The 13,355-nt window shown below is 46.8% G+C and overlaps 4 protein-coding genes across 4 annotated transcripts; 3 read left to right on the top strand and 1 right to left on the bottom strand.

The window, feature by feature from the left end:
• Positions 1–137: 137 nt before the first annotated feature.
• On the top strand, positions 138–3,051 carry T069G_04481 (fungal specific transcription factor domain-containing protein; the record flags this gene model as incomplete). The annotated part of the gene is made up of 7 exons (XM_056171691.1): positions 138–282; positions 357–773; positions 896–1,093; positions 1,211–1,466; positions 1,602–2,258; positions 2,342–2,757; positions 2,816–3,051. The coding sequence occupies 7 exons, from the start codon at positions 138–140 to the stop codon at positions 3,049–3,051; spliced, it is 2,325 nt and encodes a 774-aa protein (XP_056028549.1).
• Positions 3,052–4,235: 1,184 nt separating this feature from the next.
• On the top strand, positions 4,236–6,017 carry T069G_04480 (major facilitator superfamily domain-containing protein; the record flags this gene model as incomplete). The annotated part of the gene is made up of 1 exon (XM_056171690.1): positions 4,236–6,017. One exon carries the CDS (start codon positions 4,236–4,238, stop codon positions 6,015–6,017), a length of 1,782 nt encoding a protein of 593 aa, XP_056028548.1.
• A 3,314-nt stretch (positions 6,018–9,331) lies between these two features.
• T069G_04479 (major facilitator superfamily domain-containing protein) lies at positions 9,332–10,855 on the top strand (the record flags this gene model as incomplete). The annotated part of the gene is made up of 1 exon (XM_056171689.1): positions 9,332–10,855. One exon carries the CDS (start codon positions 9,332–9,334, stop codon positions 10,853–10,855), a length of 1,524 nt encoding a protein of 507 aa, XP_056028547.1.
• An 831-nt stretch (positions 10,856–11,686) lies between these two features.
• T069G_04478 (cytochrome p450 domain-containing protein) lies at positions 11,687–13,100 on the bottom strand (the record flags this gene model as incomplete). Its single annotated transcript, XM_056171688.1, has 3 exons — positions 11,687–12,508; positions 12,575–12,788; positions 12,895–13,100. The coding sequence occupies 3 exons, from the start codon at positions 13,098–13,100 to the stop codon at positions 11,687–11,689; spliced, it is 1,242 nt and encodes a 413-aa protein (XP_056028546.1).
• Between the last annotated feature and the right edge of the window lie 255 nt (positions 13,101–13,355).

The following is a 13,355-nucleotide window of genomic DNA, read 5'->3' as shown; positions in this document are numbered from 1 at the left end:
GCCTCCACCGCGGATCGGGTAGCTCCAAAGCGCAAGCCAGAGGACGAAGTTTGTTCTCATGTTTCACACTCCTGCAGTTGGAGAGTCACTAAACCCCTCTCCATGCTTCTCCATGATTCTCCACAAAGCATCCCATAATGCCATCTCCAGACTCCAGTCACAACTCCAACGAGGGTCGCCGAGTCCATGGCCACCGCCCACCAACAGCCAAGAGAAATCTATGTGTATATTGCACACGGAGTTTCAAGCGCGCTGAACACCTACAGCGCCACATTCGCACTCGTAAGGAATTTTACTCTCGTTACAATGTTGACTTCACTGCACTGTATCCCCTCATAGCTGACTTTCTCCTTCAGACACCAAGGATAAGCCATATGTCTGTCAATGTGGTAACGCTTTCGCACGCCGTGACTTGCTCACTCGACATGAGCGGCTTTCTCATGGACACAGCAGCTCTCACCAAGGGATACAAGAATCTGCCGATTACCAAGACTCGACGGGTGATGCTGTTGCGCAATCACTTACAGAGGCACGAAGTGTAGTCGGCGTTCCAGTATCGAATTGGACTGCACCTAACTCTAATGACGGTATTGGGTCCCAATGGCCGCAGCGGGAGCAGACTGAGACAACTTACCAGAACTTTTCCGATGACGTGCTGGGTACATTATCACGAACCACGAGGCCGGTTCATTCCGTGTCCGATGGGGCAGTGGCTGATCAACAATATGGGCAGTCTATGCCTCGACATGATGGAGATACGCCTTTGAATCCAGGTAAGAGCCTCTTTGCAGTCAAGCGACAGTAAGACTAATTATCATATAAGAGGCGACTTTCACTTTCTTCAATGACGATGGTCACCATTTTCAGGAATTTGCTAGCTTCCTGGATAGCATAGGACTTCCGGCAGAGTGGACACCACCCGACTTCACGCATGAAGTCAATACCAATGGGGTTGACGATGAGGGCCATGACAAGAGGGAATCAAATAACCCACGCTCGACGAACGACGAATCCTGCCCTGGTTCTCCTTTTGGCTCATGGCCACCTTCAGTACCACAAGGCGACCACCCTCTTACCTCTATATCAGATACAGGTAAAACTCCCAGCAGTCTAATCGCTACATCAACTCCTCTTTGTCTCTTTGATTTAGTCCCTTTATGATACGTGATCAGTTTTCACGGGGCCGAGACTGACGTTTGTTGCTTTGTAGATCCTCATGATTCCAACTTCAAGACATATTCCTTGAGAGTGGATTCCGATATTCGAGCACGTTTCAATGCCTCTCTGGAAAAGTATCACGACATTATCCCAGATTTCGTCTTGCCGTCTAGACATACTCTCACTAGATACATCAAATCTTTCTTTGGGGGATTCCATTCTCATCTTCAGTTCCTTCATGCTCCAACCTTTCGACCGGGCAATTGCCCCATTGAACTTATCTTAGCCCTGTGCGCTACAGGTGCTCAGTATTGCTTTGAGCACCGAAACTCAAGAACTCTCTTCCGCACTTCGAAAGCAATTGTTTTAGCAAATCTATCCCAAAGAGAAAGAGCGGTCAGCCAAAGGGTAGAATCAATGTTATCACCTCTAAACTTGTGCAGTCGATTCATTCAGCAGCCTTCTGGCCCTCATTCCTCCACTGTGGGGTCTTCAAATTCGGAGCATCCGAACTCTACACCTTACAAAGAAATGGATACAATCCGCTGTTTATTGATCCTAATGGGCTATGCTACTTGGGAAGATTCAGAGCTGCTTCATGAAGCACTGAACCTCCAGAGTTTACTTGTTCACCGCCTTAGAGAGGTGGGGTTACGAGAAACCGTTGAAAATGATTCAGGCTCTGCAAATTTATCGTGGACTGAATGGTCAGAGCAAGAGTCTGTTCGAAGAACAAAGCTTGTCTCATTCACATTCATCCATGTTCACAGCATCGCATATAACGTTTACCCGGCGCTACGGAGTAATGAGATTTACCTTCGCTTGCCCTGCTCGACAAGAGAATGGAATGCTCAAACTGCTGCTCAGTGGCAAGCTGCACGGCGCGATGTAAAGGCAGAGCAGCTTCATTACCAAGATGCCTTGTCCCGCCTTCTTACAAATTCAGGGAGCAACGCCCACATTAACCCCACGCCTGCACCGCTTGGAAATTACATACTTCTCCATGGACTCCTTCAAAGACTACATCTAATACGAGAACTTTCCCTCTCGACATTAGATTACTCGACGGCATTACCAGATGAAGAATTGAACAAGATTGAGTAAGTATAAACGGGGAAATCTTCCAGTTGATGCTATTCCTCCCAAGATCCCGCGTGTAATAGAGTACTTATGCTATGCACAGACGGGCGCTTCGATCATGGACTCTGGTCTGGAAACAAGCACCGGAATCCAGCCTCGATCCATCAAACGAGAATGGACCAATTCCATTTACATCAAGTGCCCTCCTTGGCCTTGCCTATATTCGTGCATGCATCAATTTAGGCCCTCACCGAGCACTTGAGACCCGAGACCCATTGCTAATTGCAGCTGCTATCGCAAAAGCACCATCCCCATCGCGAGGTCGTTTCTTGATCCCCGCCCTAATATACTCTACACATGCGCTGAGCATTCCCGTTCGGCTCGGAATTGACAGTGTTGCGCGTAGTCAAGCATTTTTCTGGAGCGTCCGCCATTGTCTATCCAGCCTCGAATGCGCAGTCTTTTTGAGTAAATGGTTATGTTCATTATCTCAACCACATAATCCTCAATTTTTGACGGGTAAGCTACCCCTTCCTCATATTGAGGTAACATCTTAACTGAGATCGATGTGGGAAAGAAAATGAGAACCGCATCCTCCGCTGGGTCAATGCCATTGTACAAGAAGCAAAATCTTACTTGGATATTGACAAGGCGGATATCGGCTTAGACATCGACATTTCGCGGCCACATACACTTGGTCTGGCAGTCTCAAGGCTTTGGGCTCGTCTCTTTATGCACAATGTGCAATGGCCATTTATCAATATTATTGGCCAGGGTTTGCAGAAATACGCAGAGACTTTACAGGCCGGGTAAATGGATTCGGGCTTTTACTTGTCAACCGTAGGACTGCCCTGAACAGCATGAGTACGCCAGCGACCATAATTGTCATAATTCGTCACACTAGGGAATAAAGTATCGCAGCTTTTTCCAATGCCTTCTCTTTTTCTTGCATAATAGATAGAGAATAAGAAAATGGGCGTAAATTATATAATACAAGGCTACTCGTGGAGATTGCAAAACTGGGTATGGCTAAGTGCCCAAGGTAAGCTTAAATCACACATGCCGCAAAATACGTGTGCCGGCTAGCATTACAAGCCATTGGCTACGCATCTACGGCGTGGATGGCATCGAGTTCTGCCGCAATCTCGGCAAATGTCTCATTAGCTAACATCCGGATGTGCCGATGTCAGGGCGTAATTGGAAAAAAGGTACACGAGAAGACGCAAGGAACTGCTGGCGGCCACCCAAAGGGCGGATCGTATATCCGTTATAGGCAAAGTAGAGCGAATGGCATCTCGACAGAAAATCTCACTAACCTGAAATCGAATATGCTGAATAAGGGAAGATCTAGATCGGGACTATCAAATTCGGGCATAGCTTCCGCATCACCACATATTCCGTGCCTGGCACCGCAATCGAATTTCTCAGCTCAAGAGTCACAAATCTGGGCTGATATCATAATACATGGCCGGGCGAATAGCGTGGTGGCCTCTGGATTAAAGTTTCTGAGAGCGTTTGCGATTGGCTCAAGAGCTGAGATCTGCTGGAACCAGGAAATCAAAACATCAGCAAATTACTTTTCTAGGTTAGCATGCTGCTTTGTAATTAGCGAAGACAGAGTGAAGAAGGCCAAGGACTTGGGCTTGATAATAATTGCACAGTAATCTTCCTTTGTAAGACACAGGGCAGTTTCCATTTTCTGTATACCAGAATCACTATGTTACAGGCTACGAAGGCAAGCATTAGAGTATTTAGTATCGAGACTCTCCAGTCCATTTTGTTTGATGTCACACAGAAACTCAATTCACTCCATACTTCATATGAATCACAAGAAATAAAGAAAACTCCTAATATAAACACCATCCCACAATTATACGTACCTACGGAATCCTTTCAACTCTTATTGGTTCTCACGCCTGGCTTGCCAGCAGCTGCAGGCCTTTTCTTTATTGGCTCAATCACTTTTGCCGCGTTTCCTTCCCGATTTGTCAATTAAGATGCGAGATCTCATCAGGGAAGCGCCCATAGGCCAGCTACTTCGCCTGATTACGCGAAACGGAATTCTTAAATACCCGGAAGAGGAAGAGGGTTTTAAGCTACCCAATGAATATATCGCCCACCTTAATCCAAGCGAGAAACATGATCAGCATCGGAATTTGGACGCAGTACTGTCTGAATCTGGCGAAGGGGCAAATTCCGAAAGCTCTGAATCAATTGGTCAAGAGGGTGATGATGTAGAGCATCTCGGACGAACAAGAACAACCACCAGTGTCCATACCGCCCCATACAGCAACGAGCGACTAGAGGCTGAAAGAGAACTAGCACTGCAACGTACCAAATCTATTGTGATCAGTCCTCAAAAGACTGCAGATGGCGTTGTTCTTGTCGATTGGTATACCACAGATGACCCAGCCAATCCTCAGAATTGGTCTCGACTCAAACGCTACTTCGTCCTGTTTGTTCTCTGCTTTTACACATGGACAGTGTACTGCGCTGGGCCCATCTACGCCACCGCTGAGGAGGGAATCCAGCGTGCGTTTCATGTCAGTCCTGTCGCTTCTACCCTCGGTCTTGGGCTCTACGTCCTCGCATATGGCATTGGCGACCTCCTTTTCGCGCCTTTATCCGAAATCCCGAGCATCGGAAGGAATCATATTTACTATTTGACATATATTGTCTACTGGGTTCTATCCTTTCCGGAAGCGGTCGTCGATAGCTTTGGTGGACTTTTGGCCCTGCGGTTTTGGCTTGGATTTTTTGGCAGCCCAGCCTTGGCTAATGGCGGTGCTACAGTTGGAGACATGTTCTCTCTTATGTATATCCCCTTTGGTCTTTCGTGGTGGGTATTCTCTGCGTGGGCAGGACCTGCAATTGGACCTGTGATTGGTGGTTTCGCAGCGCAAGCCAAAGGCTGGAGATGGCCCATGTGGGAAATTGTGTGGATGTCTTCTCTTGCGCTGGCTTCCCTACTACTTTTTATGCCTGAGACCTCGGCACCAACTATTCTGTTGAGACGTGCACGGCGACTTCGCAAGCTGACCGGCGATTCGAGACTTCAGTCGCAGAGCGAGATCAATCAGCGCCATATGAGCCCATCTGCAGTCCTCTTTGATGCGTTGGTCAAGCCTATGGAGATTATGATGAAGGATCCAGCCATTTTCTTCGTTAACCTTTACACCGGTTACTTCTACGGCGTCTTCTATACATTTTTTGAGGTCTTTCCTCTCGTCTTTCCAGTAATGTATGGATTCAACCTTGGACAGACCGGCCTTACATTCTTGTCTTGTCTTGTCGGCGTCATCATCGGGCTTGCTGCCTATTTTGCGTACCTGCAGTTCTATATGGTTCCCGACAATATTAAACGTGGCTTCAGAGAACAGGAACACCGTCTTGTTCCGGCCATTATTGGATCCTTTTTGCTGCCAATCGGGCTATTCATTTTTGCATGGACAGCCAATCCTAGCATTCATTGGGTGGTGCCTCTTATTGGAGTGGCTATTTTCTGCTTTGGACACTTTTGGACGATGCAATCTCTATTCATCTACATCCCGCTATCTTACCCTAAATACGCTGCCTCTCTATTCGCTAGCAACAGCATTTGGAGATCTGGCATTGCTGGCGGTGCTGTTGTCTTTGCAAGGCCTCTCTTTATCAACTTGGGCGTTGATAAGGGCGTGACGGTTCTCGCTGGACTCAGTGTGATGGGAATTTTCGGTACAACAGCCATTTATATCTTCGGCAAGAGGCTCCGTGCTAGATCAAAGTTTGCCCAGAGCTAGAACAAATGTGCTTGAGTCAGTTCTCGGCTGGCTTATGCCTGCCCAACAATTACCCCAATAAACCTTCTTGAAAAGACATGGTGGTCTACTTAATAAACAGAATATTACAAAACGAAAGGAGAGTTGTGAGATTCTTAGGATTGGGCTTTAATAGATTTTTTGGATGATGAATGAAACTACTCATTTAGACTAAAATAGAATGATTAATGTTGTATTGCATATTTATGTCGATGGCAGTCACTGTGTTGTGCTGTGTTATGTAGGCTTGTGCCCAAGTTCTTATCCCAAGTTGTTGATTACTGAATGTCGGAACATGTTCCGATCTACAGCTGATAAAGGTGGGCTGTCGGAACGACATGTAATTGGATATGGCCTCCTACCAGGTAATGTTGCCACTTGGGCATTTCCTGCGCACTCCAACTTGCCGATATCATCCTTCCATTTCGATATACACCCATTCCTTCCTATCTTCTTCGTGTAATCGGATTTAATGACCAAAGACCTCATTCATTCGCACCGGTCATAGCATTGGCTTCGTATTATCTCCTATTGGCCTCGGCGTAGGAACGCATCCGAAACTCATGGACACATATTCGGAATCTCCGGGGCCAGACGTGCCATCTAAGAAGAAGCTCAAAATAGGGAATGGCAATGCATGTGAACTATGTCGCTCTAGAAAAGTGAAATGCGACGGAATGCGCCCAGGTATGTCTTGTCTTCCTGATGTCTACCTAGCCCTACGCGTGTGCAGATGCCGACCTCGGCTTAGCTTGTAGCAATTGCAAGAAAAAGAGAATTGAGTGCATTTATAAGCCTGTCTCTAGTGTCTTACACCAAGAGCCTGTGCAGTCAATTCCCGGAATTGGATACAGCGGTAGTCCTGGCACATTCGCTGGAGAGGTAAAAGCTGCTATTGATGCCAAATATGGGGGAGTTTCTAGTGGATCATCCATTGCGATGCCAATGTCAGATGCTCCTCTATTCGAATTGCGCTTATCTGGTCGACGACCGGGTGACGGGCAGGCGGATAAAGTCCTACCACCACGTCGACAGGCAGACCATCTATTGAGTATATTTTGGCGGTGCATACAACCCGTTGACTACATTATCGATGAGAAACGATTGTGTCGGTCATATGAAATGCTGTTTGAGGGAAGAGATCTAGAGATAGATGAGCGAGTCTTTATTTCCACATTGAATATCGTCTTCGCTTTCGCTATTCAGGTTCAGGAATCTATCGCAGCTGCGGAGAGGAATGAGGTGGCGAGCACCTATTTTGAGAGAGCTTGGAACTTACTTCGCCCTGAATCCGTGTTATGGGAGCCACCGTCGTTGGAGGTTGTGGAATGCCTCTTACTAATGAGCCGATATCTTCAGTGTACGAACAATCCGCATCAAGCATGGATGGCAGTTGGATCGGCAATACGAATTGCTCAGAGCCTTGGTATTCATCTCCCTACTAAAACTTCGGGAGCTGGCACATCGAATGACCAGGCTCATTGGCGGCAGCATCTATGGAACTGCTGTGTATTTGCCGACATGTAGGTACACCCCATTTTACTCAATCCTCTCTCGCATGTTTCTAATTTGGGCCTTTAAGGTCAGTCTCGTGGGTGCAGGGTCGCACGGCGATGATGTCCTTAGTTAGCCAACATACCGCTCGCAGGAATCCCCCCTTTCGTGATGATTTGATCCACACACTGGAACTGCATGAAATTGTTCATCATAGTATTATGGCACAAACTCCTGTTGGCGGTGGCCTGGCTGAAAGGTTCGGCCCACACGGGTCTTGTCAAAAGAAGGAATCCTACTGTAACTCAGTCCTGCAACATGAGGCTTGCTTGAACCAATGGGAGAAGGTCAGGCTCAAAGGGATTCCATCCGAAGAAGGCGATGATAATGAAACAAAAATGAAGAGGCTTAGCCTCCAACTTCGGTAAGCTTTACATGAACACTTTTCGTCTGTCATGTTCTCTTCATATAGCTCATGCTTTTGACACCTCTAGGCTATTGCATGCTCGAATCTTGTTGTTCAGACCAATGGTTGCTCGGTGCTGCTTCATGCAGAATAACGCGCCCGTCGCCGCTGATGCTCAGTTTGAGTCATCTTACATGGGCCATATGATACAATACGGCGCCTTTCAATGTATTTTGAACGCCCAAAGGATGGTGGCAGTACTTGACAAAAATTGCAGCGTCAATGAATCTGCTTACAGTATACCTTGGTGGTCTCGAATTTTCTACCTCCATATGGCGGGAACTATTCTACTCGCAGCGATGCAATCCACGAGTCTTTTCACAGAGGCAGTATCGGACAGCTGGCAACAAACTCTCTCAGTTTTCAAGAAGCATGAGCATCTCAGCCTCTATATACCACAGTATACAGCACTGTTCCAATCTTTGGCGAGAAAAGCCTCGCATATGCGCCATCTTCCAGAGCACACTGGTTTTATGGAAGAGCTATCGGATACGCAATTCCATGACACATTTCTAGAATTTGGCTTTCACAACGATAGCTTTCTATTTGATGAGCCTGATGAAACTTGGTTTAATTCATTTCCAGCCAGTTAATCTTTTTTAAACTTGATAGATTTGCTATAAATTTACTATCCAAGCATCTTGAGTGCTTCTGCGATGATTGCAGGGTAATGTTTAGAGTCTCGAAGGGAGTGGAACGATTTAGAACCCAGCAAGGCGACATCTGTGTCGCAATTGATGAAGGCTAGAGGGCCGTATGCGAGGAATTGGATTTTTCTAGAACCTGCAATCAATAGGAGATGAACAACCGAGTGTTTGGCATATGCTTATCCGTCATCGGCGAATGGGCTTATGCTTGCGCTTCATGAGTTATCATGATGTGGGCCTAAACCATGAAAGGGTTGCGTGATACGGAGTAGATATGTGAAAATAGTCTCCGCTATGACCGAGCAGACTACAAAGCAGTGATTTTTCTTTGAAAGCGGGAAGCACGTATGAGCCCGAATTCCCTGCTGTTCCTACATAAACAGGGAGATGCTGATGAGGGTGTAGAGAAAATGGCCAATCAGAAGCGCTTCCGGCAATCCACAAGTAATACTCGGAACGCTCCCGAGCCCAAAGAGTAGTATTGAATCAAGGCACTGAAACCTGGGACTACGGGGGGAACCGCCTTTACAGGAATTCTTATATATATCCTGCATCCATTTTCATGCATGCAGCTGCTTCCATGTGCATATGCAGCCATTATCATTTGCATGAAGCCATTGTCATGTGCGTGATTCTCCTCTCAGAATCTAGTTGCAACCCTCGAAATAATAGGCCCGGCCAAAGTAACCATGACAATGCTAGGCTTTGAACAACCAAGCAAAGAATGTCCCACAACAGCAACTATCTACGATGGAACGGGCACATCCTCTGATCCTTTTATTGTTGAGTTCCGCAATGGTGATCCGGGAAATCCCATGAACTTCTCATCCACCAAGAAATGGGTCATCATATTCATTGTAACCGCCTCGGTATTTGCAATTACGCTCACATCCTCCGCCTACTCTGGCTCGGCAAACGAAATCGTTGAACAATTTCATTGCAGCTCGGAACTTTTTGCTCTCGGAATATCTCTATATGTGCTTGGTTTTGCCATCGGGCCGGCCTTGTGGGCACCCCTTTCGGAGCTGTATGGCAGGAGAATTCTCTTCATCACTACGCATACATGTGTGGTAGCTTTTGTGGCTGCTACAGCTGGGGCAAGATCCATGACCCAGCTCTTAGTCTTCAGGTTTCTTACTGGGATGATTGGCGCATCGCCATTGACCAACTCAGGCGGAGTCATTGCTGATATGTTCCCTGCGGCACAACGGGGGCTGGCAATGATCTTTTTCTGCGCAGCGCCATTTATGGGACCTGTTCTAGGTCCTATTATAGGTGGTTTTATTTCTATGAACGTTGGTTGGAGATGGGTGCAAGGCGTGTGCAGCATCTTCATTGGCATCGTATGGATTGCCGGTTCGATTCTTGTCCCAGAGACATATGGACCAGTGATTTTACGTGAAAGAGCAGCACGTCTTGCTAAAGAAACAGGGAAGTCATACAGAAGCGTCATGCAGCAGCAGAATGGCACAGTAGCATCGTCTGAACTCTTTCGCAAAGCTCTAATGCGGCCCTGGGTTCTTCTTTTTCGCGAGCCAATCGTGTTAATTGCCGCCACCTATCTGGCGATAATATACGGGACAATCTACATGTTTATGCCTGCATTGCCAATTGTCTATCAACGCGGCCGGGGGTGGAGTGAAGGCCTAGGAGGTTTGGCATTTTTAGGTCTTATCTGTGGCATGATAATTGGACTTATATATGCCATCATCGATGACAACCGATATAAGAAACTCGGCCAGTCGGCAACGCCCGAGTCCAGGTTGCCCCAAGGAGCTGTTGGTGCCGTTGCTTTACCCGTCGGCCTCTTCGCTTTTGCGTGGACTAATTCGCCAAGTATACACTGGGCCGTTAGCATTACTCTTTCTGCTCCATTTGGTTTCGGTTGTGTTCTGGTCTTTCTATCATGCCTCAACTACTTGATTGACTCGTACACTATATATGCAGCATCGGTACTTGGGGCTTCGGCAATGCTCAGGGCATTTTTTGGCGTGGCATTCCCGCTGTTCACAGACCAGATGTATGATAATCTTGGCATACACTGGGCAAGCACAATACCTGCTTTCTTAACGCTTACATGCTTGCCATTCCCATTTGTTATGCTCAAGTTTGGCCAGACATTGAGACTGAAATGCAAGTACGCGCAAGAAGCAGCAAATCTAGGAGCACGGATGCAAGCGAAATCCGATCCTGAAACAAGTGGCAGTGAATGAGGAATCAGTACTCTTATTGCACACGTTGTTGCAGGATTGGGCATTTAATGGAGGATTTCAAAAGCTGGCGGATATTACTACAGGGATTCACATTCATCTATAAACGTCACCGTTGCTGTAACAATTAGAATATTATACTCCGGAGTTATAACAAACATCTTGTATCACTACATATCTCATATTGCCTCAATATCTTGTTACTACACTTTAGACAACATAAGAGTGTTCCATATTTGCACTGGTGTTCCCTAATATTTCGGGTGTGTATTTTTTTATCTCTTTATAATGTTTTCTTCTCTGTATAATCCTGTAGACTAATCGGCTTTAACTCACTTGTGCAAAGATCTAACAGTGTAATGCGAACGTAACAAATTACGAGGTATCAAAAGAGTAGTTAAAGTCATTCATTAGCCTGCAAAATAGAAGGAAAGGGGCATGAGGCATCTCTCCATTCGTCAGCCCGGCATTTGACAGGTTCCAACAACTTTATGAAGTTCAGAGAGAGTATAATCTGTAAAAGATTATTGTGAGAACATTGGAAACCTGTGATTCGGTAGAGCACGAAATTGCCCTATCGGTAGCTACACAGTGGACGAGCCTACCGAGGCCTTCAGCAGCTGAGACTCTTCAGTATCCGTAATAATTTCAATTCGGGTAAAAGCGGCATTTATTTTCCAAACTCTTTCCGATATCCTTTCTCCCATGCAAGTAATGACTGTTACATTCAGATGGCCATGAGGATGCATTCAACTACTGGACCAATAACGGGTCAGCCTCTAACGAATTTTCATAAGCCCTCTCCAACACATCCATCCTCTGTTTGGACCTTGGTTACAACTTGAACAGAAATTTGTTTGGCTGAACGTTGAAGCCTATGTTGAAGTCATAAAATGGAGGCGTGATGTCTTGGCCGGTGTCATCCTTTGCTTTTGAGATGTTGCAGCCCCATGCTATCATTGCAATGCCAGGGAAGACACTCAGCTCGGCTATATGCTGTCCAGGACAGATTCGACGGCCGGACTCGGAGCAAGTGTAGTTGACGAGGTTCGGGTACTGAGTCAAAAGTTCCCTGTAGGTTGGATATTTGGGGTCGAGCCACCGTTGTGGGTTGAAGCTCTCCGGGTCGGGGTATTGCTCTACATCACGATGAATCGCCCACTGATTCGCGTGGGAAATGGTGCCAGCCTTGAAGAAGAACTCTTTGTAGACATCATCCTTGGTGAGCATGTGAGGTGCTCCACCAGAGGTGACGGGATAAAAGCGTAGCACTTCTTTGGCAAACGCACGCACGGTTGGAAGTTGTGGTAAGTCGGCGATAGTCGGCACTCGTCCTGCACCTACAACTCTATCCAATTCCTGTTGTAGGATTTTGAGCTGGCCCGTACGCGTCATGAGTAAGCAAAACGACATAAGCAATGAACTAGAAGTACCGCTGCCTGCTTCGAGAAGGCCGCCAAACATGTGTGCTGCAGTAAGGTCGTCCAGACTCCATTGACCCGTGTTACTCAGACAAACATTGGCCCAAGACTTGATGCCTTTGCCACCACTGTTGTCCCTTTTCGCTCCATCCAGCATGTCGCAGAAGAACATCTCGTGCTCATTTCGAAGCTCCTTAAGCTCAGTCTTCCATGGTCCCAGAAATTCTGGTAGAAACTTCAACGCAGGAAGCAAGTCTACAAAGTATTATGCCGGCGAAGTAACACATTCCAGGTCATGTACCGCCTTGAGCGAGCTCTGGCATCTGGGGTCTCGGCCTCTTTCAATACGAACACCAACCGCAAGACGGAGAATGATGCCACCACTATAACGCTCGAAAAGGTTTTTATAATTAGAGGGGTCCCTTATGAGGTCACGCGCCATTCGAGTAGCTTCTATTTCGAGCTCTGAAGCGTAACCAGCTGCCGCCTTTGTGGACATGACATGGTGAAAGAAACTGCGTTGAGTGCGCCACACATCACCATACCGCAACAAAAGAGGAATCAACCCTCTGGTCATTATGTTGGCAGCGTGGAACGTTGGTCGGTCGCTATAGATGCTACCACGCTCTCGGAGCAGATCGTTGGGCAACTTGCTCAGTGCCTAGAAGGACGTGATCTTGGCCTGCGATGGTGATCTTGGTAATAGGTCCATATTGGTCTGTTAATTCTTTGAACTTGAACCAGGAATGAACAAATGGTATGTCGAGCATGCTACCAATAATTGGCTTGCCAACCGGCCCAGGCGGACTCCGTGTTCCTGGGGGCATGACGGCCTTGTTGGAACGCTTGAGGAGATAGGTAGCGAAAACAAGAAGTATCACTGTAATGCAGTGGTAATAGACGACACCATTTCGATAGATTAGTCAGTAGCTGGAGGTTGAGATATGTAATGTTTACTCCCCAGACAGTCAAAGACTATGCGTATGACAGAATGGATGGGTATTGCCGGGAGACGTTGCTGGGCGTCGATGCCCAATTTATCAATAGATCTGAGATAGACACGAAAGAGATTATAGTCAATA

This window comes from Trichoderma breve, chromosome 3 (assembly GCF_028502605.1).
Source record: "Trichoderma breve strain T069 chromosome 3, whole genome shotgun sequence".
In the NCBI taxonomy this organism is placed as follows: Eukaryota; Fungi; Ascomycota; class Sordariomycetes; order Hypocreales; family Hypocreaceae; genus Trichoderma; species Trichoderma breve.
Note: the sequence above shows the minus strand (reverse complement) of the source record. Positions and strands in the feature narration are given on the sequence as shown.